This window comes from Apteryx rowi, unplaced genomic scaffold (genome assembly GCF_003343035.1).
Source record: "Apteryx rowi isolate R43461 unplaced genomic scaffold, aptRow1 scaffold_241, whole genome shotgun sequence".
In the NCBI taxonomy this organism is placed as follows: Eukaryota; Metazoa; Chordata; class Aves; order Apterygiformes; family Apterygidae; genus Apteryx; species Apteryx rowi.
Genome location: NW_020448764.1, coordinates 334692 through 359281, shown reverse-complemented (window position 1 = coordinate 359281; position 24590 = coordinate 334692). Strand labels below are relative to the sequence as shown.

General features: G+C 39.3%; 1 protein-coding gene across 6 annotated transcripts in view; it reads left to right on the top strand.

Annotated features, from left to right (window-relative positions):
- The window catches only part of UTRN (utrophin), a 366002-nt gene that overhangs the window by 28955 nt on the left and 312457 nt on the right, over positions 1 to 24590 (top strand). For 5 of the 6 annotated variants that reach the window (XM_026066463.1, XM_026066461.1, XM_026066459.1 and 2 more), the window contains exons 3-10: positions 11068 to 11160; positions 12633 to 12710; positions 16193 to 16285; positions 17202 to 17374; positions 20915 to 21030; positions 22102 to 22265; positions 22892 to 23092; positions 24179 to 24360. In XM_026066463.1, coding sequence (XP_025922248.1) covers positions 11092 to 11160; positions 12633 to 12710; positions 16193 to 16285; positions 17202 to 17374; positions 20915 to 21030; positions 22102 to 22265; positions 22892 to 23092; positions 24179 to 24360 — 1076 coding nt within the window. In that variant the 5' untranslated portion in view covers positions 11068 to 11091. Of the gene's footprint in view, positions 1 to 11067; positions 11161 to 12632; positions 12711 to 16192; positions 16286 to 17201; positions 17375 to 20914; positions 21031 to 22101; positions 22266 to 22891; positions 23093 to 23406; positions 23465 to 24178; positions 24361 to 24590 lie in introns of those variants that run through there. The other variant, XM_026066464.1, reaches the window with a different exon arrangement.

Below are 24590 nucleotides of genomic sequence, written 5' to 3'. Positions count from 1 at the left end.
TCAATTACTGCTTCTAGTTGTATGGAGAGTTCAAGTTGTGTGCTCTTTTAAACACTATAAAACTTTATTTTCTATCCTTTTTTCATTCCTATGTCACTTCCTACATTAGCTTTTTTTGTGGATGTGTATTTATAGACATAGATTGAAAAAAAGCTATTCAGTTTTCAAAGTCAAGAGGTCCTGACTCATATGCTGTATTTATTATGCTTTTTCTAAGTGGTAAGAATTATGTACTGGCTCTTCCAGTGGACTGTGGTCTCATTCAGTATACAGAATTGATTATACTCAATAAATTATCAGCACTTTTTTTTCTCCTTGCTGAGTTTATGGACACTTGCCTTCATTTACTGCATTACTAGACCTTGTTCTGATGATGAAGGTAGCATTTTACTTCAAGTTTTCTTCAAATGAGGACTTAAGAGTTTACTAGTTGACAGGTATTAATGGATTTATTTTCCACAACTTTTTGCRATCCAGGAGTATTGTTTTCTGTGTTTACAGCCACTGCAAATAAAGGTTAAYATCAGAAGTATCTACTAATTTTGAGTGCTTAATTTGAGACTTTTGTAGGGTTAGATTTTCCAGAGCATTTGACCTTTCTGCAATATCTTTATGATATAGAGCTCTCATTGAGTATTGTTGTGGTTCAGAGGGCTCCTCTCTTCTGTGAATCCAAGCAAACTGCCTAAAATATTTAACAGGACTTCAGATAGAGCTTGATCAGCATAGAGATGGGACTTCAAGAAGGTGATGCCTATGTCAGCCAGGACTGGACTTAATGACCTAGTGAGGTCTCTTAATCTTGCATGCAGTTAGTGATCAACTATAAAATTTTGCTTAAAAAAAAACTTTGCTTAGCATTGCGGGGGAACTCTTTGAAAAAGTAGATTTGGAATCCAGTTTCCTGGGATAGCTTTCTGCTCCATTAATGTGGTACCAGTCCTTTCCATCTCTTGCAATCTTTACCTAAACTTAATATGTACTTTTTAACTTCTGCTGCAAGGCAGAATAAAGTAGGATCTCCAGATACTTCTTCCTCTGTGCAGTACTGACCTATTCCATTAGTAGGTGCAGTCTATGCACAGAGTAAGTCAGACATCCCAGAAGAAGGAGAAAGTCTGTTTGATAATATGAATAGATACAGTATTGTTATACATAGGTAAAAGGGGATTGAGCAAAGGTGGGGTTTTTTGTTTTTTTGTTTTTTGTTTTTTTTTAAACAATCAACCTTAATTTTGATTTTTTTTCCAGACTTCTGAGTACTTTTAATCTATGTCTACTTGCATGGCTTATCAGCAGGCCTGAGATTTTTGGATCCGTCATCCAGACCGCTGACATTTCAAGTGATAATTAAATAGCGTAGTGGTAGTGTGTTCACATTTTCAATGTGGACAGCTCTAGAAGGTTTCTAGAAGACTTTATAGGCATTTTGAGAGGTTCAGGAGTCTTATGTCCCATTGTAGATCCAGACCCTGCAAGTACAGATCTTCCCTGTTTCTTCACAGCTCTTGTCTAGTTTCTGTACTTGCTCTTTTCTCCTCATTTACTATCACAACCTCTCTTCTCTTCAAATCTGGCGTCTCAATCCCTCTGCTTCTCTTTACCGTTTCTGTCTTTGTCACTTAGTTGCTTACCCAGCCAGACCCCTTTTTTCTTTTCATAGCTCCAGTCCTGGTCTGTCTGTCCTTCCTTTCCCCCTCTCCTACTCTGGTATCTACTCACCTTCCTAAYTCTTAAAGGATTTGATCCTTGTATGAACGGTTCTGGTTTTGCATGACTTTGTCTAAGCAATCCTAGTCTTACCTTCTCCTTATCTCCTTTCAAGAATTTGTCTTTGTCTTTAATGTTCCCATTTTCCAGCGTGTTCCAAGTTTGCTTCCAGACTGGGTACTCTGCTCTTCTGCTGTTCCTGAACTTGGCAGGTAGGGCTCAGGATCAGCTTGAGAAATATATCTCCCTTTCTCTTCACTTAGATCCATGGAGCAGGCCTGGCACAGCCTGTAGCAGCTTAGTGCTATCACTGCAGAGAAGGTTGTCAGATCCAGCTTGGGCAAACCAGGACTCTTTCTTTTCCTCAGAGAATCAAATCTTTATTACCTTTGGGAAGTTTTCCCACAAGGATGGTAAAAACACTTTAAAGCTAAGAAGGTTGTGCTCTGAAGAAAGAACTCAAAACCCCTGGAAATGTTTGTAGTATTCAGTGAAAAGGACACCAGATTCTTTTTTTCTAAGATGGACAAAAATACATACTTTCCCTAGTCTTAGCCTTGGGTGTGGCTGAATGGTGAATCCTTATCTGAAGAGGAGACTGCTGGAGGGATTGTTCCAAGGTGTCAGAACGGCATCCAAAGCATCCACCTGCCTTGAGAGCACATGCTTCCCTCCCCTTTTTGTCATGTGCTCCCATTTCTTTCTAAACAGAACTCTTGATTTCATTCTTACAAAGCCTGTCTCATTCCTGCATCTGGTGTTCTTGTTGCATGTGTTCTGTGATCCTGACCCTGCAGGTCCTCTTCCAGTTCCTTGGTGTTTGCATTGGTCAGCAGCTGCAGCACTGGCTGGGCTGGGAGCTGGGACCTACTAACATGAGTAGATCTAGATCTGCCATGCTTAGGGCATCTCAAGCTCTCTCCTGCYCTGTGATCCTGTGAAATGCATTACAGTATAGGCTTCAAGAGCAAAGAAAATGCTGAGACGTAGCTTGGGAGCTGGCTGCATCCAGCAGGATGAAGCTCAAATGCAGCATGTTAGAAGGTGAATGCTCAGTGCTGGGGCCTCTGTGCATTTTGCTCCACTAGAAGTACACCAAATAAAGATGAGAGAAGACAAGGATATAGAAACCCGTGAGCTGTGCCTGGAGTGTTTTGTCACATGATGATTTTATATAGGTGTCTTAAAATGGCTCCATGCCCTCTGTATGGCACCAGGCGTTTTTTATGTGACAACTGCAAAGTCTTAGTTAATTTTCTAAGCAGTGTGATGTACAGATTTTTTTTTCAGCATTTGCTCATTTAATTTTTTTCCTTTCCTCGAATTTTGTTTTATCGTACAGTAAATGTCAGAACCCATACTTCTGAAGACATTTTGCCACTGCATTGCTGACTCTTAGCAAACCTGGTAAATCTTTGTAATTGTCTTGAATAGACCTGCTTTTGTCTTTAATTTCACATGACCGAGGATACCTGAAGCCAAAGACATTTCAGAAGCCATTTTCTGGACAGGAGAATTATGTAGTTTAATATATTAATCATGCAAGAAGAGAGCAAAAATATTCACTGGATAATTTTATCTGTCCAAGGAAACATCACCTAAGATGCTCTGTAGTCCTTTTTCCAGTTTGGTTTTTGAGTGCCATGAGCACTTGTAAAGTATTCTACAGTGTAATTCTTCTGTCTTCCATTGTTAAATTAAACTGTAAGATATAGCCTCACTCAAAGATTGCCAGAGCTTATAAAATATTTGGCATTAACCTGAGGAACAACCTGGATGGAAAAGGATCTGTGTTTGTTTCAGCTGACCAAAGGTCTTGAAAAATTCCATTTGTTTTCAGTCTGCTCTTTTATTTCTTAACTGGGTTACTTAGCTCTTCTGTCTTAGAAGAACTCAAATAGTACATGAATTAACCAAGATACARGAAAATAAATCTGTTTTAATAGGTTATGAGATATAATGAAGATAACTAATATATAGCATAAAAGCAATAATACAGTGCAGTTCATGATCTCTCCTGGATACAGCGTGAGAATTACCAGTTGTCTGCTCTCTTCTTCCCTGCTCCTGGTTTCTTCTCTTGGAACAGAGTGCAGGCAGCATGTCCCTTGCTGAACACCAAAGCCCAGTAGAGCAATATGGATTGTAATAACTGATTTTTAGTTAGTGCTCTGGGCTCTGAATTAAACAGTTGGGTTCTGATTTATGGTCTCAATTGGTTACCATTCTAGTTGGTTGGGTGTGGGAGGTGACCTTCTCAGTACTACAGCTAACTCTGGTAGAGGCACTGAAGCAAAGCTCTCCCTTTACCTATTTAATACGTTGTGGGTGCAGGGGGGAAGACCTGCAGAGCTGCTGATGCCTTCAGTTTGTTTGCCAGTTTACTATGTCTAATATTTGTTTTCATGTGTTTCCGTGTTTCTAACGTTGTCAGTCAAGTATTTCAGGTGTTTTGTGTACTGAATTATCCTTAGCTTTTCAGCTCTGCAACTACTTAAACTCATGTCAGTCATCTAGTAGAATTAAGCTTATCACTGTACCTCAGTGATGAATCTTCCTCCCCCCCCCCCCGCTTTGTCCATATGGAGTTTTAAATAGTTATTTGATTGCTTGTAATTATTTTATTTTTAAGCAGTGGTAGTGATACTTAATTCTGTCTGTAAGGTGCTGTCATCCTGTGACTATTTCTTTTACTTCTTGTAATGTGAATTTTTAGTTTTGGTACTAGTGTTGTGTACTGATTCCACAAGTACTGAGGCATATTCAGCAAAGAAATACTAAACATGATAAGGCATACTCAGTTACTGGCTAAACTGTGACCTGGAAAATGTATTTTATTTATGTATGTGGTTCTATAATTCCTCCGTGTAAATGGAAGGAAAATGAGAGGAAAAAAAGTAGTTTTCACATTTTAATAATACTTCTGTAAGCTGTGATTGTGGTCTGAAATTAGAAATTGGCAAGTTCAGTTTCTATTTATTGATGTAGTTGTTTACTTTGTTCAGTGACCTTTTGCTTTCCGAATTGTTTCCCACATTGAGTTCCCATGTACTGATCTCATGATGTAGCAGCACTTGGCATGTTTCTTAATTTGTATTGGTCATGATCAACTGTAGTTCTTACTGTTTTTGTTTGTAACTAAGTTTAAACTAAGTAGGTGGTTACTATGAATTCTTAGGAAAGTATTTGGATGTGACAAATGGTTCTTGTTCTAGTTTAAGTGCCCAACTTGCTCAGTATTTCCCCATTGTCAAGAAGGGGGGAAGGTGGTCTTTGCATTTCTGCTACTCTTTTGACCTATTCATTGAGCATCTTATTAGGCATTGAATCATCTCTCAATTAAAATCAATAAACTCTGACTTCATGTAAATGACACTGAAATATCAGGTCAGTCTATGGAAAATCCAGGCCCACTGCTTTCTGTGTCCTTTCAGGGTTTCTTGGTATTTCTGAGGTGGCAGATGATCTAAATGGCGATGAGAGGCTTTCCCAGCACTGCTCTGAACAGCCAGAACTTATCTGCAGAACTCATCCCTCAATAGCTATTRACGATCACATGTGTGCTTTTTACAATATGCATTACCTCTCTGGTGACCGCCAGCATGCATTAGTGTGGAAAGTGAAAGGACCTTTCATCCTGTTTTTAATGTTGCTGCTAGGAGGTCTGAATCAGTATCACTGAAGAGGATTTAGAATTAAGCTGGCATACCTTCTACTGCTTTGCTCCAATATCCTTGGCATTCATTTACTGGAAAAGAATTAGTTCCAATAACATACCTTCAATAATTATTGATTTGAAGAACATGTAAATTCTCTGCTGCAGATAACTATGATGACATAAGAGAAACGGCATATGTTTCTAGTTAAACAACTAGACAGACATTAAACTTTTTAAATTAGTGAKTAACTTTGTATATAATCTCATATTCAAGAACAATATATAAAAAGTGCCAATAGTTGTGATAAAATGATAAAGCAGATAACGCTTGTATATTGTAAAACCTTGGAAGCAGTATTCAAAAAAAATGAGACTACATTTTATTGAGAATGTGCGACTGCTCTGTATAACTTGACTCAATTTGTTATAGTTCCACATAAATAATAAAGGGAAAGCTAAGAACATTCTACTGTGAAACATAGTCAAGGAAGAGTGTTACCTTGCAGTTGTGCATGGTTTTTATTAAAGAGAAACTGTAAATGTTGATGACTTATCTTTGTACTGTTAGTAGTATAGGATGACTTTATAAAAAAAATYTGGTCCAGATTTTGTCCATATCTTCCTATTTCATGGAAACACTTTCTGGCAAAGAGAAGGAATGATTTCTGCACAGTCATATGGGTTGGCCTGGATGACCCCTTCTTTGCAATTCCATCACACAGCAAGTAATCCTAGATAGGTGCAAGAAAGTGTGAGTCACCATCTTAAACCTGATCAGGGTGGATTGTCTGAAAGATGGCCAACAAGCATATTAGGACTGCCTCTGTGAGGAAGAGATCATTGTGCGTGCACTCTCCTTCCCCAGCCGTGCAGCTGTCTCACCGATATGTGCGAAGCTGATGCCTTTAGTTACTGATCTTACTACTATGACTAGCATCTCATCTCCAGTTCTGAGATATTTAAGAAACTGCTGCTGCTGCCCTCTGGGAGATGAATCAACATCGATTGTKCCTTCTGCTGTGGACAGCTAGCAAACATTCTTTATTACCCCCATTAGCATGGTAGCTGACACTGAAATGTTTGTTGAAATAAATGCAGTGGGCTGCCTTGGTTCTGATCCTTGTTCATGAGCCTTGTGATGGATAACACATGTGACCCCAGGCCAAGGTTATAGGAGTACAAGCAGGCCTGTCCCCAGATTGCAGGTAATCTCTAGTGGTTTTTTTTTTTCCCCCCTCCTCCCCTTCCTCCTTCTCTCTGCCTTCCTTTCTCTTTCCTTTTCCCTCTCCCTCTTTCCCTGTAAGCGTCTCCCTGTTTAAGCAACTCAACTCCTTTCCTGCTCTCAGTGCCAGTTTAAAGCATTTGGGAAACCAACACAGCCTTTTCTGTTAAGTCTGTTAATTATGTTCTTTTCTTTTGTCTGTCTTATCAAGCCCTTGTCTCTACTACAGAAACTCTGTCTACAATTCTGCTGGCAAAGCCCTCTGAGGCAGGCTGAGTGAAAGAGGTTTTCTGCCAGTGTTGTRTTGCTGTCACTGCAAGCATAAACTAAGCTGAGAAAAACCTTCTTCTGTTAACTGATATAAGTGTTCAGTGAGGGGGTGTGTGAATGTTTTACAGCCCGAACCAGCACAGTTCTCCTGGTACTCAGAGTGCCCCTGCCTATCTTTTACACTGCTATCTTTGTAGTGTAAACTGCACCCTATTTTGTCTTTGAGAAAGGACCCATTATCTGCCTTGTATTTGTACGGTGCTTAGCACAATGTAGGCTGGTTCCCTAAGTACTTAGCAACATAACCCTGACTAGCAATTTGCCCCTGCTTAAGGGCTTAGTATGGTTTGTCACTGTCACTCTTACAAAGGAAGTACTTAAATTTCTTGTTCTGTTATGTTCACTGATGGAATGCTTCTCCTTACTGGATGTTGACAGAGGCTGAACTGCCTTGTACTTCTGTAGTGTTTAAGTATGTAGAAAGTGAGTAAAATATTGTTAGTTCTGAAAAGGAGAGATTTAGATTGGCTTAACTCTATGGAGATACACATACATTTTATATAGTGCAGATAGGGGCGTGTGTGTGTGTATTTGTATGTGTGTATATATGTATGYGTGTGTGTCTATATCTGCACGTGTACACCTTTTTCGAAAGTCCAGATTGCCCAAAGGTTAGGAGTCAGCTGTCCAGTTGTATGGACATGGACAGGGATTGTAGGGGAAAGCAATTGGCAGAGCCCTAGGCCTAACCTTGTGGGGTAGGAGCAGACTTCTGCCCTCTCCCGAAGCCCTGGCTCTAGCTGCAGCATGCCGGTGTGCCCCAGCACGGACCTAGTTGGGGCCATGTGCATCACCCCAGCACGGCTCTGGGCAGTGCTGTCTGCACATGGCTGTGTCTGATGCCCCGTGGGGGGGAGACGGGGCTGTGGGACAGAGCTGGGGCTCTGAGTGCTCCTGGTCCCACTGGATCTGCCTCCCTCAATTTCACTCATTTGTGGGGGGAGAGGGAGGGGTTCCTGGTGCACAGACCTGGCAAATGATTTGCTCCAATAAACAAGTTGAAAAGGCTTYGGAAGTATACTGGTGATTTAAGGTGTTTACCTGTCATATGAGGTCTGATTCAGAGTCTGTTGAACTGGTTGGAAATCCTTCCATTCACTTACTGGGTTTGGTTTGGATTAGGCTCTCTAATGACTACGAAGAGGGGTCCAGCCTATGCTGCGGCTCCCCATCTGCTATGAGCTGTCTCTACATAGCCACAGCGGTATCCCCCAGTTGACCCAGTGGTGGGTCCTGCTTGTGAAGAAATGTAGCTGTAGATTCCTTTTCTCATAAGGAGATGGTAGTGATCACAACAGCATGTCCCAGTACAGGGCTGGACAGTGCATGGGTACAAGAGAGCATGCTTAACTGTCTGTTGGCATTGTCCCAAAAGCTATACCTTGTCTTCTCTAGGGAAATGACTGTATGGAAGCATCTCTTGGGCTGCCATTTTATATATATATAAAAAAAGGTTCTGTCATCTTTCCAAGCTTGGTAAAATTTATGAATCATACAGCTGTCAGAACCTGGGATATGCAGCTGTCCTTCCTGGAAAAGGAAGGAAAAAGACTTCCTGAAGTACATGAGATTGCTATCTAACTGCATCAAATGAGATCAGGACTGGATCCAGCTGCACTGTAAACCAGAGGACAGAGCAGTGATATTCCTGACTCCACACTACGCATCTCAGATTGCAGATCATGCATGGAAATGTGTGCCCAGGTGTGAGGAAAATGAACAAGTGGGAGGCACCATGACCAGAGGAGGGTGCAGGGTATGAGGTCTCTGCTCCCATCCCAACCGCAGCCCTGTGGGCAGTCTCATGCTCTGTGTCCTGAAGCAGCAGCTGTGGCTGCCCAGGTGGCCACTGCGGACAGGAACCTGGGTCCCTCAGGGGAAGAGCTGGAAGCCAGAGGAGCAGATTTCCTGACTGCTGTGCCGCAGTAGAAGCGGTGATGGGGGTGGTGAGGTGGGTGCTGCAGCCCCTTACCCAACTTTAGTCAGCTCATGCTTGTAGAAATCTTTCACGTGAACTGACTTCAGTCCCATAGAGAGTGTTTTTCTAGATATTAATCCGCTAAATGCAGAGGTTTTCAACATTGCTTTGTCTATATTTGTTTTGAGGATAATGGATACTGTAATAAACTGAAAATGAGTAGCTTAGATTGCAGAAATAATTTAATACTCTTCTGGTCACTCTTTAAACTGACAGAAAGATGAGATGCTCTGATGGTCAGTGAAATGAAAAACCATTCTCTTGAGAAAGTGAATCTAAATTATTTCTACCATCACAGTAGGGTACATTGCTCATGGTTGGAATWTACCATGACCTATCGAAGTGAAAGACTGAAAGCAGGAAGTCGTACAGTTTATGTATGTAAAGTGAGTGGATGGGAAATGAAGAGAGAAGATTGTATACCCCCAGCCCCCTTTGTTGCACTGTATTAAGTGAGAGCCATCTTTCTGCTTTTTCAGTAGATCCAAATCCTGTTTTGTGGAGTTCTAGAGCTAAAGCACCAAACTTACTGAGGTTATATAGCTTTAGTATTCTCAGCTTTGGTATTTTCAGTCTGTGTGTTTTATATGTATATATGCATCTTTTTAATTGTGTTTAGCAGTCAGTTATAAGAAAAGATAACTTATTTAGTGGCTGTATATGCATAGCTTGAGTTTAGTGCTGTAAATGTGTAGGTGGAGTATTAACAGCTTTTTTTTTTTTTTTTTTTTTTTTTTTTTTTTTTTTTTTTTTAATTATAGAAAGTTTTAGTGTAATGTCTGTTAGTTAGGTAACCTATCCCCAAGGGGAGGAAATCCATAGACTCTTACCATGGAAGCTATTCTCATTTCTCTGTTGCCTCATGACTATGCATATGGAGTGCTTTGACACTACCTGGTTATGCTGGGTTGTACACAGCCACTTCTGTGGTAGCAGGTATTTGCTTTCACAACGACAGCTTGAGCCCTCTTGCATCCAGTCAGGCCTCTGTTAGCTTCATGTGTCCAGAGGAGTGGAAATACGAAGCTAAATTTCTTCATGCCCATACCAACCTACTTCTTACATCTTCTGTGTGGTGAGGCAAACCAAGTTTAAACCAACTTTTGCTGGTGTCTGGGGCAGTGGTCTTGCTCCTGTGGATCAGCTYCTCTCATTATACACCATAAACTGTGCAAGAGGTTTCCATGTATTCCTGTCCTATTGCCCTAGCATGCTTTTAAGTTTAGAATTAAGTTGCTAGACAGAAACAAATCAATTAGCTTAACTGATATACTGGCATCCAGCAGTTGAATATAACAAAGCAAGTGCACTTATTTAGCTGCTCGCTGCCTGTGTCTTTTTTTTTCCCCTAATGCTTTCCCATGTTAACTTTCTTTGAGTCCAAGAAGAAGTAAGATTAAAAGGGAAAGTGAAAGGTTAACATTATTCTGTTGTCATGTACCACCACTCTTGTACAGGGTCCCTCCACCCACAAAGAAAATGAATATTAGAAATATATAATTTAGAGCAGCTCTGTTGGTCTCACATTTTGCTTATTTTTCCAGGGCAGAGGAAATGATTAATTTGTTTCAAAATGTATTACACAGTTTGATCTCCCAGTCCTTGTAGAAGGGTGGCAGCTCCTTACACAGGGCTCAGTTCACAGTTCCTTTTTTAAAATTAAAATTAAATTAAATTTTAAAACTAAAAATTTTTAATTAATTTTTTATTTTATTTTTATTTTTTTTATCCAAGAGAATTTGTCCAAGTAGCTTATTTTCAAGAACCTCCAGTTTCTTCCTTCTCTAGATGTAATCAGACCAAAGCATTCTTTCTCAAATGAGTCTTCAGACTAGTGGAGTTCTGTTCTTCACCCTCCTCACATGTTAAAGTATCTATGCTAATGTGGGCCAGGMTAGGCTTATTCAGTTTCTCGGTATTAGGCTGCTGATACACAGAACCCTAGACTGTGGAGAAACAAAACCCTGAAGATGGGAAAGGTGCCTTCCTGATCACTGCCACTGTTGCTTAGTTTTTGCTATGCTCAATATAATAAGTAAAATAACCTGAATTGTAAAAGTAATGTAAAATAATAGTAAATTGAAATATAAAACAAAATGGGAAAAGTGCCTTTTTTCAGGAAGGTTCTGCTTAAAATTAATTTTATTACTGTTTTTGTTTCTTCTACAGGGTGGAAAACCCCCAGTTAAGGACATGTTCACAGATCTAAAAGATGGAAGGAAGCTTTTGGATCTTTTGGAGGGTCTGACAGGGAAACCTCTGGTAAGAGAAATGTGTATAAATTGTATTCCCATCCATTAAAAAAAACAAAAAACAACAACACCCCCCCCCACAAAAATGAAACAGCAAATATATCATGTGATTTTTAAAAAACTGTTTTTAAAACTGTTTTGCTTGTAGTATACAGTCTGACTTCTCACTACAGTTCCAATGAAATTCCTGAGAGCTCCCTTCATATGGGATTTAGGGTCAGGCTGAAGTTAGTTTTAGAAGCCTTTCTTGAGGGTTAACATACTGTTTAGCAAAGCATGTAAAGCCAATGGTATTATTCACATACTATATATTTTAAATAGCGATCTCCTAGAGGTCTGGTTCTAGGTGATCTGGAACATTGGCTTTTAGCCAGATTCCTGTGGACTTTTTCTAATGAGCTCAGGAAAGATCCCTCATAATTAAAAATAAATAAATAAATAAATATATGTAATACAAAAATCTGCACTTCCATTTAAAAATACTTTGTGATCTACAGCTGGGGAAGGGGTGAAAAACCACTCTTTTAAGTCTTGTTTAGATTTAATAAAGTGTGTGTGGAGCTGAAGACTCTCCCTCTGCTAATGTTCCTGCCTCTTCAGTCAGACAGATTAGTCGTGGTGAAACATGTACTATGGTTTGGGATTAAACTCTTGATTCTGTCCTTTATAATAACTCTCAGATTGATTTCTTGCCTTTATGATGGAACCTTCAGCCGTTTAAAGTTCTCATCCTGCAAGTTTGTCTTGTTTTCTAAAGAGATTTCACTAGTACTCCTGATGATCTGGGGTCTGMCTTGAAGCTCATTGAAGACAATGGGAGTCTTTTGGTTTTTAGTTTTGTTGATTACTAAGTTCCCAGTTCAGCTCCATACTCATGCGGTATGATGGTGTTCTGCCGCCAAAATAAAATTGCGGCGATTAAGGTAAATGGAGTGGCAGGTATCGTCAATAGTTGCAGTGCTTTTTTTTTTCTTGTGATGCTAAAAGGACGTTAAAGTCAAGAAGTGTAACTTCTTCCCAGTGCACAAAGATTTAACAGACTTTTGGTACCAGAAAAACAAATTGCTGCTTGTTCCCTATCAGGAGCCAAAAAATTTCAACTACTCTGGCAAACACTCAAAACTCTCAGATTATCCCCAGGAACTCCCACTGTGCTGTTGTGTTGCCAATATGTAATACTGCAGATGCTGGGAACAAAAGTGGTGAGCTTGCCTAAGATGAACTGAAATGTGCTTTGAATCCAGGGCTTGGGCTGTGCCTTTAATTGAGGAATATTTTTCTGACCAGTTTTCATTTTGATGTTTATTTTGAAATTGCTGTGGGTGATCTTCTTTTGGTTTTGTTCCTATTTTAAAAAGAAAAAAAAATCCAGAGAAAACTCAGATAAATTTCCTGTTTGCTGTACCATTTATTTGCCTTCATCTGTCAAGTTCATTCCGCATTCCTATATCAACAGATTGTGATTTTTTTTTTTCCCCTCAGCCTAAAGAACGAGGTTCCACAAGAGTACATGCCTTAAATAATGTCAACCGAGTACTGCAAGTCTTGCATCAGAACAATGTGAGCATGTTTTCCACAGCTCTTCTTGGTAGATTCTTTAATTTGTCTGTGTATAAATGAGTTCAAAGTGCAGAGAATAAGGTGATTTCTAGCACCTAAAATGGGAATTCTGTGAGGTGGTGAAAACTGCAAACAGTTTACCTAGCTGGTGTTGAAAGTCAGTGTCTGGCAATTTTGTGAAATCATAAAATGCTAGAATATTACTGCTGTAACTAAACCGTGTTTTTTCAGAGATGTGTTCAGCTCCATAAACAAATCTATGTATACAGTTTCAATTTTCAAGAAGCTGACTTGAAACTCTATTATGTGTAGCTCATGAGCCTGGCAGGACAAATAGCTTATTTCCAGTGAAGATGCAGGACTTGTGCAAAAATCTGTAAGGGCATGACACGTTTTGTATCTTTGTTTTTCATAGTCTGCTTTCCAAATCCCCTGGGATCTTTCCATCAAGATCTGTCAGTTCTGTGTCAAATCTCTACTATGTGTTCCTAGTTTGTAATTTCAATAATTGATTGGAAAAGAAAATACTCCTTTAGAAAAATGAGAATATTTATTTATTTACTTCCCCCCCCCAGTGCCTTGAAATTAGTAGCATTGTAGTAAAGCTTTTTCCCTAAACAATTCCTGATACGCATAGATCTCTATAATTAGAATTTCTATTTGCAAGTGTCATGACACTAAAATAATTTAAAAATAAAACTCTGGCAATAAAATGCATTGAAGCGAGCTATCTTATTTAATGCACAAAGGTTCTGACATATTTATACAAACTACTAATTGATATGAAAATACTATATAATACTGCATTTTCCCTTCYGTGTTGGTGGACTAGTGTCATATTTCTAGGAAGTAGCCAAAGTTTAGCGGTGGGTTGTTTTTTTTCTTTCTCTTAGGTACAGTAAATATTGATTGCTTTTTCTAAGGATAAGTAGTGGGTCTTCCCAGTTTGAAATTGATTTATTATATGAAGACAATAAGATGATATTGAATTACAATAATTTATCAGTTCTTCCTTAAGTGGGCAGATCTGGGATTCTAGAAACAAGAGTAGTGTTAGTAAGCTGAAGATTAAGATCATGTATATGATTTATACCTACTGCTTAACTTTATCCGGAAGTGCATGTTTGTTAAGACAATGGGGAATGACATCCACTGAGAAGCAGTTACATTTTGTTGTCAGAGAGTTTGTGGGCTATACAATATTCATGACTTGTGAAATAATTTATGAAAGGATGTTTAAATGTATATTGCAAGGAACAGGCAAGCCTGCAGTGTAGCCATTTAATTGGTTGAGTGACCTTATCCATTTGATGAGCAGAATGATTCTATTTAATAAATTTCAACTTTTCTTTATTTTAGGACTAAGGAAAAAAAAATCCACTGGAAATCATTCTGTATAGCCAATTTTCCACTGTCAGTAATACTGACAGTGTACTATCAGCTCTCTTTTCTTGGTTGCTTTTGATTAAGTCTTAGTAGTCCACTGACCATCATAACAGCTTGCTGGCTGCATGCTGCAAAGTACTGTTTTGATTCTTAATCATTAAAATACAAAAGTGGGCTTTTTTTTTTTAATAGGTACCAATCTGTATATCGTTTGTACAGAGGAGTGCACTACTTGTARTAATAACAAGACTTTTATTAAAAAAATTAAATGTTTTTTGTTACATATTCTTAGGAATGTTCTTTTTTTGCAGGTGAACAAAAGCTCTTGCAATGTAATTGTTTTCTTTTCGTTCCCTTGATCTTTAGCCTTGCTTTCTGCTCCTCGCCTTCTAGAGTGCTTTCCAGTGCAGTTGTTTAACGATGGGCACTGGTGATTCTTTTGGCCTGTTTTTTGTCTGTTAAATTTACAGATGTTTTAAGCAAGCATATACTCAGTACTTGCAAGAGAATTATAGTAAGGTTCTGGTCTAACTGCTATAGAAATTGGGAGAGGACAGTCCACAAATCCACGAACTTCCTTAGTGCTTCAAAGTGTAATTTGTGACTCTGTGTTAATCTCTAATACAATTTTGATTTGGTTTTCATAACCAAGATACCTATGTGGAACTGGGAAATGGTCTAGATGTTGTCTGAAATGGATGTTATCCATGACTGGATGATAAAAGGAAAAATATTCACTTGTATACCATTATTTTTTTTATATACCGGAATGTTCTTCTAAAGCAGAATGAAACTTTGTTTGCTCTTGTTGATTCTGCTGCTCAAGGCTATGTCCACTGAGAGCCAAGCCTGGGCTCAACCACGGTCCTGTGATCGTCCATATCATTTAATTGCTAGTCAGCTCCTTGGTACAGTTTTGTCCAGCTACTGACTACTATTTTTCCCAAGCAAAGCCCAGATATGGTAGTTGGGGATAGTGTGGGCCAGGATCTGTTTCTGGTGGGCACTGTGGATAACTGCCTTATTTTGGGCCAGGGGAGAGGAGAGAATGGGAGAAGAAAGTTTCACCATGTAAGTGAAATGTGTTGTGCTGCTTGCTCTTGGGTAAGTTGGCTCCTGGCTCAGGTTATTTAGGAGTATGAATCCTCACCACCCACACCCTATTGCTGCACCTGCTATATGCRTACATATACACAGGGAAGTATTTGTGTCATCTGCAATAGGCAGCTATTCCTAGACCAGTTTCCACAGGCATGGTTGTGACTAATTCAGTGCAGTGCTCTTAGGTTCCTCCAAAAGGTAGTTCAGAGCGGGTGCCTCTTTCYCTCTGAATGAAGACTAGATGCTCTGTAGACTCAGAGTCTACAGTAGCATTGAGTGAGCATCTCCTGTAGTGTGCTCCAAGCTTCTCTGCTTTGGAGTGCTGAGTATTTGATGCAGGACTGGGTAGTCTTTTCTGCCCTCTTACATACTAAAATTTAATCTCCCTGTCTCTTTTCATGTTTTTATTTTATTTTATTATTTTTTATTTTTTAGTGACCTCAACTAGAATGTCAAAAAGCTTATATGTGGTTGTTGGTAGATAGGAAACAAAAATTTTAATTTTCTCTTGGCCTTTTGGTCCCCTTGTGTAAACTTGTCTCATTTGAATGCTGATTCATGTGAAGGACAGACCTATTTTTAATTACAGAATTTTTATGGTTCTGTAACATCTCTGAGAGCCTTTAGGAACAGGACTGCTTCTTAACTTGTAAAAAAAAAAAAAAAAAAAAAAAAAGATAGCAGATCCTTCATGTTTGCATGTCTATCAGTCAGTTTTGCCTGCTGGTACATATATATATAGCAGAAGAGAGAAGAAAACTTTTCCAGTGGAGTATCTTTTTTGTGGCTTTCTCATTTGTAGTGGTGTTTAAGCAGTTGTCATGATAAATTAAGATAGACAGTGCTCTGTTGTAATCTCAGCTTTTCTCTTTTTACGTAATCATTGGCTCAGAACATTTGATAATATGTGGCTGGACAGCTAGGAATATGGGGTGGAGTTGCAACTTGAGAATTGGATAACATTGTTTGACATAAAGTTGATTTAACATCTCCAGGTGGAGTTGGTGAATATTGGAGGGACTGAYATCGTTGATGGGAATCACAAGCTGACACTGGGATTGCTATGGAGCATTATCTCGCACTGGCAGGTGAGAAGGCTGTTGTGAGATTTCTTCCTTTCCAGGAATCATGTATGTCAATGTACGTCGATCTTCTGGAATTCTTACAGAACTTCCTGTGTGTGTGTGTGTTTTTTCCCAGCAGAAAATACTGCTTCTATTTTGAGCTGGTAAATAAAAGTAGGCCGGTGTTTGGTTTCTGATCTCTGTCTATTGGCTGCATCCCAAAATATATATTCTAGTTATGTGCTCGGTTGTACCCGCTCACTCAGGTCAGTTCCTAGTACTGTTAATACCAGGAAAGCTTTTCAGGCTAAAGCATTGTGTTTATATTCCTTTCTCAAGACTTTTATGCATTTCTGTTTGCAGGTGTTTTTTAATATCTCAGTAGCAGTGCTGGGCTTGCTTCTCATATGCTGTTCTGTGGATTTGTTTTTCAGTCTCGTAGATTGAATTGTTCCTGATTTATCCACATATGTGAGGGGATCACTGAATTCGCTTGGAGCGACTTTGGCGGATGCTTAGGCACAGTACCCCAACAGCAAACTTCCTGTGTGGGCTGAGCAGAAACACTATTCTTGCAGGAAAAACCTCTGCAAGTCCTATTGTTAGGGTGTGCTTACTTGGTGGAACCCCCAGCATGAGGCAATGGGGCATATTATACCCCATGTGTAGCTTAGGCAGCCCTGAGGAGGAGGGGAGATCTATGACTTACGAGTAATGTGTTTTTTATTACATGGAACATCACTGGTTCTTGTAATCAGGAGAATGCAAAGATGACTTACAGACTTCTGTTTCCAAATTTCATTTAAGGAGTTAAAGCTTGACTCATAGCTTTTCATAGAAAAGAGCCTTTCCGGTTTTGTGAAACAGCTTGGTTCAAAGGTTTTGTGTGGAGGAAAAGTGGAGAATATATCTGTAAGGTCTAGTTGCTACTGTTTTGCAGGTGAAGGATGTCATGAAGAACATCATGTCAGATTTGCAGCAGACCAACAGTGAGAAAATCCTGTTGAGCTGGGTTCGGCAGTCCACAAGACCTTATAGTCAAGTCAATGTTCTGAACTTCACCACGAGCTGGGCGGATGGACTTGCTTTTAACGCTGTYGTCCACAGACACAAGTAGGTGACAGATGTTGGCTTATATTGCACCTAATGAAATAAGCAGCTTATTTTTCCATGTCTTCATGCTTGAACATTTGACAACTTCTAGCCTGTTTCAGCAATTCATTTTTTGTTCTGGTAACAACAATGGAGGAATATTTGCTAGAGCAGCAGTTACTTGCAGACGATAGTCAAGACAGCAGTGTAACACTCTTCTTACACGTACACATGCACACACACTCACTGCTTGAGGTTGATTTAAATCCCACTTAGTATGCATTAAACAGAAAGCATGATGAATGGGTCTTTGCAGGGGGGTTTTGACCATCTCCTTCCCCCATACCTTCTTTTCTCCTTCCTCCCAACCTCCCTCTCCTGAAAAGGGAAAGATATCTTCAGTCTGAGTTTGCCATATCACTTCAATATGGAGATAAAGAGAAGCTTCAGAATGAAGGAATAAGAAAGATAGGCTCTGCAGCTCTTGGTTTTTGAATGTATGTTGTCTGAAAGAGAGTATATTCAGCTCTTTCAGGAGATCGTGCTTTGCRTTCGATGCTGAGCAGAAGAATCAAAGGGTAATGGGATACTTCAGACATCTGTAATGTATTTGGTCATTTGTTCATAATACAAGCCATGTTACAAGCTTGTGTCGTCTTTGGGAAGATCTTTTGTGTCCTTTCTGATTTAGGAGAACTCTTTGGTAGTCTAAAGAAATCATCATTACAGACTCCTATGAAGCTTGCATACCTTTCTCCCCCTTCCCCCCCCCCCNTTTTTTTTTTATTTGAGATGTGCTTCTGGGCAGTCCATTGGCATACTTCAAATTAAGTCAGCTCATTGCTTTGCAAAGATGTTGCTTACCATAATCAACCATTTTAACATGTTAATAGTATGATAATGTATGGATTTAACCAGACCTCCTGGCCACGAGGTATCTGTCATATTAAATGCTGTACATCACACAGAATATTTATACCCAGAAGCACAGGGTATTTTTACCCAGCAGATAAAAGCATTTGTTCCCTTTGAGCCTGCTGCTCTCTACTCTAAAGCCCCTATTGAATCTGTGCTGACTGAACTAACAGGTTCTATCACAGGGCTCGCTGACTTCAGCACAGGTCTGCCCTAATTCATCTGTGTGCCTTCTAGCCTGGAGCTGGCTCATGTTCAGTCTGTGTGAATGCATTGGGAGCACCTGCAGCACCCTGTGGGCTCCTGAATGCTTATAAGGACTGCTCCTCAAAAGCAGAGCAATACTGGCAAAGGTCTCTGTGGAGCTTATACTACCAAGGGAAGTAGTAATGAGTCCTCTTTCTGGATGGTATGAGCTGCACTGACGGTGGTGKTTTTTTGTTGCTGTTGTTTTTTTTTTGTTTTTTGTTTAAACCAGCATAATCATCTGTAGTGACCAGCTCTGCTGGTGAACATGTGAAGCTTTATGATGGAGAGAGGGCAAGCTTTGGACACAGGTGAAGAATTGTACTTTCCTGCAGCTCCCTAAAGTTTCCAGTAGTTACCTGACACACTGCTGATTTCAGCCTTTGATTTCCTCTTCTAGCCACTCCCTCTCTTTTGTTCTTCTTCCTTCTGCCCTGACAACTTCTGCCTATTGCTGCTCTGCTMCCCTGACCCTTTTGTACCTTCAGGCAGCAGCTCTCAGAGCAGGCACCTGAGAGTGTGTCAGCTGCCAGCGCTTTGGAATTCAGCTTTACCATCCCTAAGGATCAGTCTTTTAGCCAGTGAAGCTCCATTTTGCCACTTTGAGAAATCTTGAGCTGGCTTTGAATGTAGGCCAGCTTTAAAAGAGAAGCTATAAAAGGTACTTCTGGGGAGCAAGGGGGTTGAGGCAGGTTGCAGAAGCGGTAGAACAACAGAACTCTTAAGCTTACCAGGGACAGCAATGCATCCCTGACGAATCAATGTTTTCAATATTGCATTTATTTATGTAGCTTCATCCTATGACATTTAAATATAGGGGATTTTTTATGGGTCCCATGAAGAGATTTAATAGCTCTTTTTTTTCCCCCCCTTCTTTCTKTATCTATCAGAAATTGTTAATAAATGCTACCTCTCAGCTATAACGTATAGTAACTTTGTAATGCTTGCATTACTTAACAACATTTTATGAGGTAACGGGACTAACATTTTATTGTGTTGGTCTCTTTCATTCCCTAATATTAGCTCAGTTCCTCTTTGAATTGAATTCTGTTCTTTGGTACAATTTTCTTGCTCTTAGGTAATACCTAGACTGCGTTTTATTAAAATTTGTATCATTGTGGCAGTGTGTGGGTAGTGTGTATACAATACGTTTATTGCAATATGTTTTTCAAGTTAAAAAAAAAAATCTTGTTAAAACTTCATGAATCTGTGTGGTTATCCTGGTTGCTTCTTGCCTGGCATTAGAGTATTCCATTAGCTTATGTCAGGATCTTTTTTTTTTTTACTGCTTCCTCCTCCCCCCCGCTTTCTTTCTGACTCTTTGCTTCTCAAACCCTGCTGTAATAATTATSGCTTTCCTGTTTCAAAAAGTGTAATGACTCAACAGATGTTAAAAGYACACTCTCAGGTCAATTTAAAACTGAATTAAGTATTAAAAGAATTAAAGGCAAGCCCATCTTTTCCTCCCAAAGTTCTATAAAAACACAAGATCAATAGCAATGTTTTAATAAGAAGCCACTATTACAGAGAAATGGAAAATATTTTCACTAACTGTAGTTTTATAGCTGTGCTGCTGCAGCACCAGGCTAATTGTGCCGTGTAGGTCTAGTATATGCTGGCACTGCCTCTAGGGAAGGTGCCTGTTTGCTGACCCTGCTTCCTACTCCATGCTCTGCTCTTTTTCTCTTAGACCTACTGGTAGGTTTGGGATGCAGAACTGTTTTAGAGATTTGATTCAGTTAATGCTAACCCAAGATGAGGGGTAGTGGCGTTGTAAAACCGATCAGCTCCTTGGTCTGATTCATGTCATGACTCACACAAGCACTTGTGATTTTAATGGTGGAAAAGGCCAGAGGGGCAGGGTGAGTGGTAGACTGTGGGAGATGCTGCTCTTTCTGGCTGTGGCAGTCTACGGTGGTTACTGAGCCACATCATGAACTTGGAATGAGGCTCTCTAGAAAGAGTGCCTTTTCGTTACCTGGCTGAGTGTGATGCAAAAAGACTGTAGGAACGGTAATGCTGTAAAAAGAAACATCTGAAGAAAACTGGTTCTGGAACAAATTTTAAACAAATGGTTTATTTTCTGCTTAGCCATGCTTAATCTGCAGTTGTAGTTATATAGTGTATACAGAATATATAGAATGGAAGGTGGATATTACTGTGAGCATGTGATCATGAAGTCAGTTATTTGATTTATGATTGCAAAATTCTCACTAGAAAGAAAATGCATATATTTTTATATCTGTATATTTGTGTATAAGCACATATTTGTTTTATAAATATGCATATCTTTATATTACTTAGACAACTACCTTCATGTCGATAACTTCTAATTCTACAGATTTGTTTTTCTTTAATTTAAATTGACTACTTTCTTTCCTGTGTTGTTTTTGCTTTTAGACCTGAGCTCTTCAGCTGGGATAAAGTTATAAAGATGTCCCCAGTTGAGAGACTGGAACATGCTTTCAGCATAGCCAAAAACCACTTGGGAATTGAAAAACTGTTGGATCCTGAAGGTGTGCTATACTTGTTTTTACTTGATTAGAAGTTTTGCTTTTGAGCTATTTTGGAAAAAAAAGTACTGACATTTACTATGAATACAAATTCCAGTAGTTTTGTGCAGTGATATTTTGTTTCAAGCTCTTGAATTTAGGATAAAAAGAATATAAATTTGTAGTGTTAAAGGTAAGTGCGAGCATGTGTATGCTTTAGCTTCCTGAATGTTAGGATTCAGATCGACTTGCCCTTCAGAGGCAGTATACAGGAAGGTACTGCTGGTACCCTATAGGGTGGGTTTTTTTGTTTGGTTGGGTTTTGTTTTGTTTTTTAAATTGCAAATGCTTGTGCTTTTTAGATGAAGTAGAGCAGTGTAGAATGAGTTAGCTTAAGAGCTCAACTTTTTTGTTTACATCCATTGTGTAGCTGTGAGTACTCACCCTGTTGGAGTGCTTGCTGGGAAACTTCTATGGCACCTTTCTAAAACCCTGAGCTGTCACTCTGCTTTGAAGTGAGCCTCCAAAGAATCATTCTGTATGAGAAGCGTTCAAACTATAGATTCAAGCACCACCTTCTTAAAAATTCATGTCAGCTGAATGGGTAGAATTCATAATCCCCATGGTATATGCACCTGAGTTTGTGGAAACTCTCTTCCATATTATAAGCCAGAAAGTGACCTGAACAATGCTAAGAGTAAGAATAGAGCATATGCTGAAGTGTTTGTTTATGGGGGATACTGTCCCAGAATTGCATTTTYTCTTGGAGGGTGCTCGAAAGTAGGTTTTTCAAAATAGTTGTTATTTCTCACTAACTTCAGCTTTGGGCTCTTAATCCAAAAAATCATGCCTTCTGATGTGAATTCACTTTCTATATAGAAAATGATTTTATATTTCTTCAGTTGCTTGTGCTGCTTTGCACATCAGTTATTCCAGTCACACCTGACCTTTTAACTTAAAGCTTACTAGAGGTTACTTAACAGGACAACCTGTTGTTTATACCAGTGTATGTGAAATCATAACTGTATTTTAGGTAATGATTTAGAAAAGCAGTCTCTTGATTTAATATACCCCCCCTTTTTTTTTTTGATGCAGATGTTGCTGTACAGCTTCCAGACAAAAAGTCTATTATCATGTATTTAACCTCTTTGTTTGAGGTCCTTCCTAAGCAAGTTACCATGGAGGACATCCGTGAGGTGGAGACCCTTCCAAGGAGATACAAACAGGAATGTGAGGATGGAGAATTCAATGTACAGCAGGTATGTTTGTCATCAAAGTTTGGCTGGCTTTTTTTGAGTTGTAATTTTAGCTGGTCTTCAGGCTTGTTAGTTTTATCTGGAACRTGTTTTCTACCCTGTACAACACAGTTGGGAAGATAAGAAAAATCACAGCATTTTCTTCATGGTTGACTTCCATGGTGTCATCTTCCTTTTCYTTCTCTTCTGATTCCTGTTAAAAAGCCTGAGGTGGAAAGTTCCGTCTGTTTTATGCCTCTTTCTCCAGCCTATCTTTCTCATTTATCTTGGTGAGCTGCAGAGGGTGGCCCAAAATCTTCAACTGAGTTTGCAATGGGACTCTTACATTTGGCTGTTCGTGTTGTGGTAGAAGTGGTAGGTTTCGTTTGCTTTTGTTTCTGGGTGATCCACTGTTCTGTTTAATAAGCACAATTAAAATCGGCTTTTCTATGCAGATTCTTCTTCTTCTTTTTTTTTTTTTTTAATGAAAGTTAATTGGTAGTGACTGTTGGCCACCAAAATGCACCCACCAATCAGTTTTAATGTCGTATGAGATATTGAAAGGGATCTCAATTGTTCTATTTTTAGTACCGTTTGGGAAAGCATCTTCTTTGCATTTCTAAGGTGTCACTTTTCTCTTTGCTGCCTAGGCTGTAGGACTTGAAGAGCAGGGTAGTTCTAGAGCAGAGACTCCTAGCACAGTGACAGAGGTGGATATGGACTTGGATAGCTACCAAGTTGCTCTGGAAGAAGTCCTCACATGGTTGCTGTCAGCCGAAGATACATTTCGGGAACAGGAGGAAATATCTGATGATGTTGAGGAAGTCAAAGAACAATTTTCTACCCATGAAGTAAGATTTTCCTGAAAATTCTTTTGATTATGGGACAGGGCTATAGAACTTGCATTTCATAGTTCTTATCCAAAACCTGCCATTCTGTTTCTTTTGTCATGCTTTTCCTAAATTAAAAACACCTCTAACTGAATGTTCTTCTGTTGGTAAATGATAGTTTCTTGAAGGTGAAACATCTTTTTAGGAGARTTTACAGTGGAACATGCTTTGAAACTTGAATTTAGTTTGTCAACTTTCCATGGCCAGCGCACTGGTTTCTTTGTATTTATGATACAGGTTGATTCTCATTTCTCTACTGCCAACCACTAAAAAGCCTGGTCAGCCCTATGTCRCTTGCTGTTAAATGATAGCAGTGCTGAAACTGATAATCAGGTCAGTTTAATTCAGTGGCCTCTCTCTCATGATTAGCATAGTTTATTCTAGAAACATGATGTGGTGGTGTTCCCAAATTATTCTTGTTTCCAAATTATTTTGTTTTGATTCTGTTCCAAATCTGAACAAATATTTTAGTGTTGCTAAAAGTTTCAAATGTCATGTTAGATGTTTTAGTTTTCCCCTTTGTCAGTTTGCTGTATATAATTCTGTTTAAAACCTGAATGATGATTGGTATGAAGAATATTTCTTTTGTGCTAGGGTTATAAAACCATAAATGAAAGGAAGAGATGTCTGGATTTTTGTTAAATACGTGGATTTTTAGCATTATTAACTCATAGCATTCTATTTGTTTTCTTGCAGTACATATTAGATTTTGTTCAACATGCTGTTGGCCATAGATAAATTTTGTTTTAATTTTCTTGGTACATTTGTTCCAAGGTTGTCTCCTAACCAAAAACTTTTTCTCTGAGGCAAAGTCAATTTTTATTCCTCAATTAGCTCTTTGTTTTACTGGCTTCAGAACTTTTGTAGCTCATGGGGAGTCCTCTAACAGAGAAATAGATCTGCCACGCTTGCACGTTTGATGATGTTGGCTCATTCTGCAACACTGGTGTTCTAAACAGAGTCAATTTATTAAGACTCTTACCAATTCATAAATTCCAGTTAGGAGCTCACAGATCATGGTGATGTGGCTGGTTGTACTTTTTCTAGGCTTTTATGATGGAGTTGACTGAGCACCAGAGCAGCGTAGGCAGTGTCCTGCAGGCTGGGAACCAACTGGTAGCACAGGGCAATCTGTCACCAGAAGAGGAGTTTGAAATCCAGGAACAAATGCTGCTGCTGAACAACCGATGGGAAGAACTCAGGGTGGAAAGCATGGACAGGCAGTCCCGGTGAGTCCTACCACGCAACCTCTCCTAGGGTTGCAGGACCAGCCTCTGGCAATTACTGTGGCTCTGAGGAATTAGTCTGCATCCGTTTGTAGGATTTTTTCAGAATTTACTCTTCTGTTTTGTGACATGAAGTCCACCGTCTTTATACTCTCTGAGATGAACCAAAGGGAATCAATAAAACTGTTTTTGTACTCTTACATAAATATAAAAGTGTTTTTGTGACTCTTATG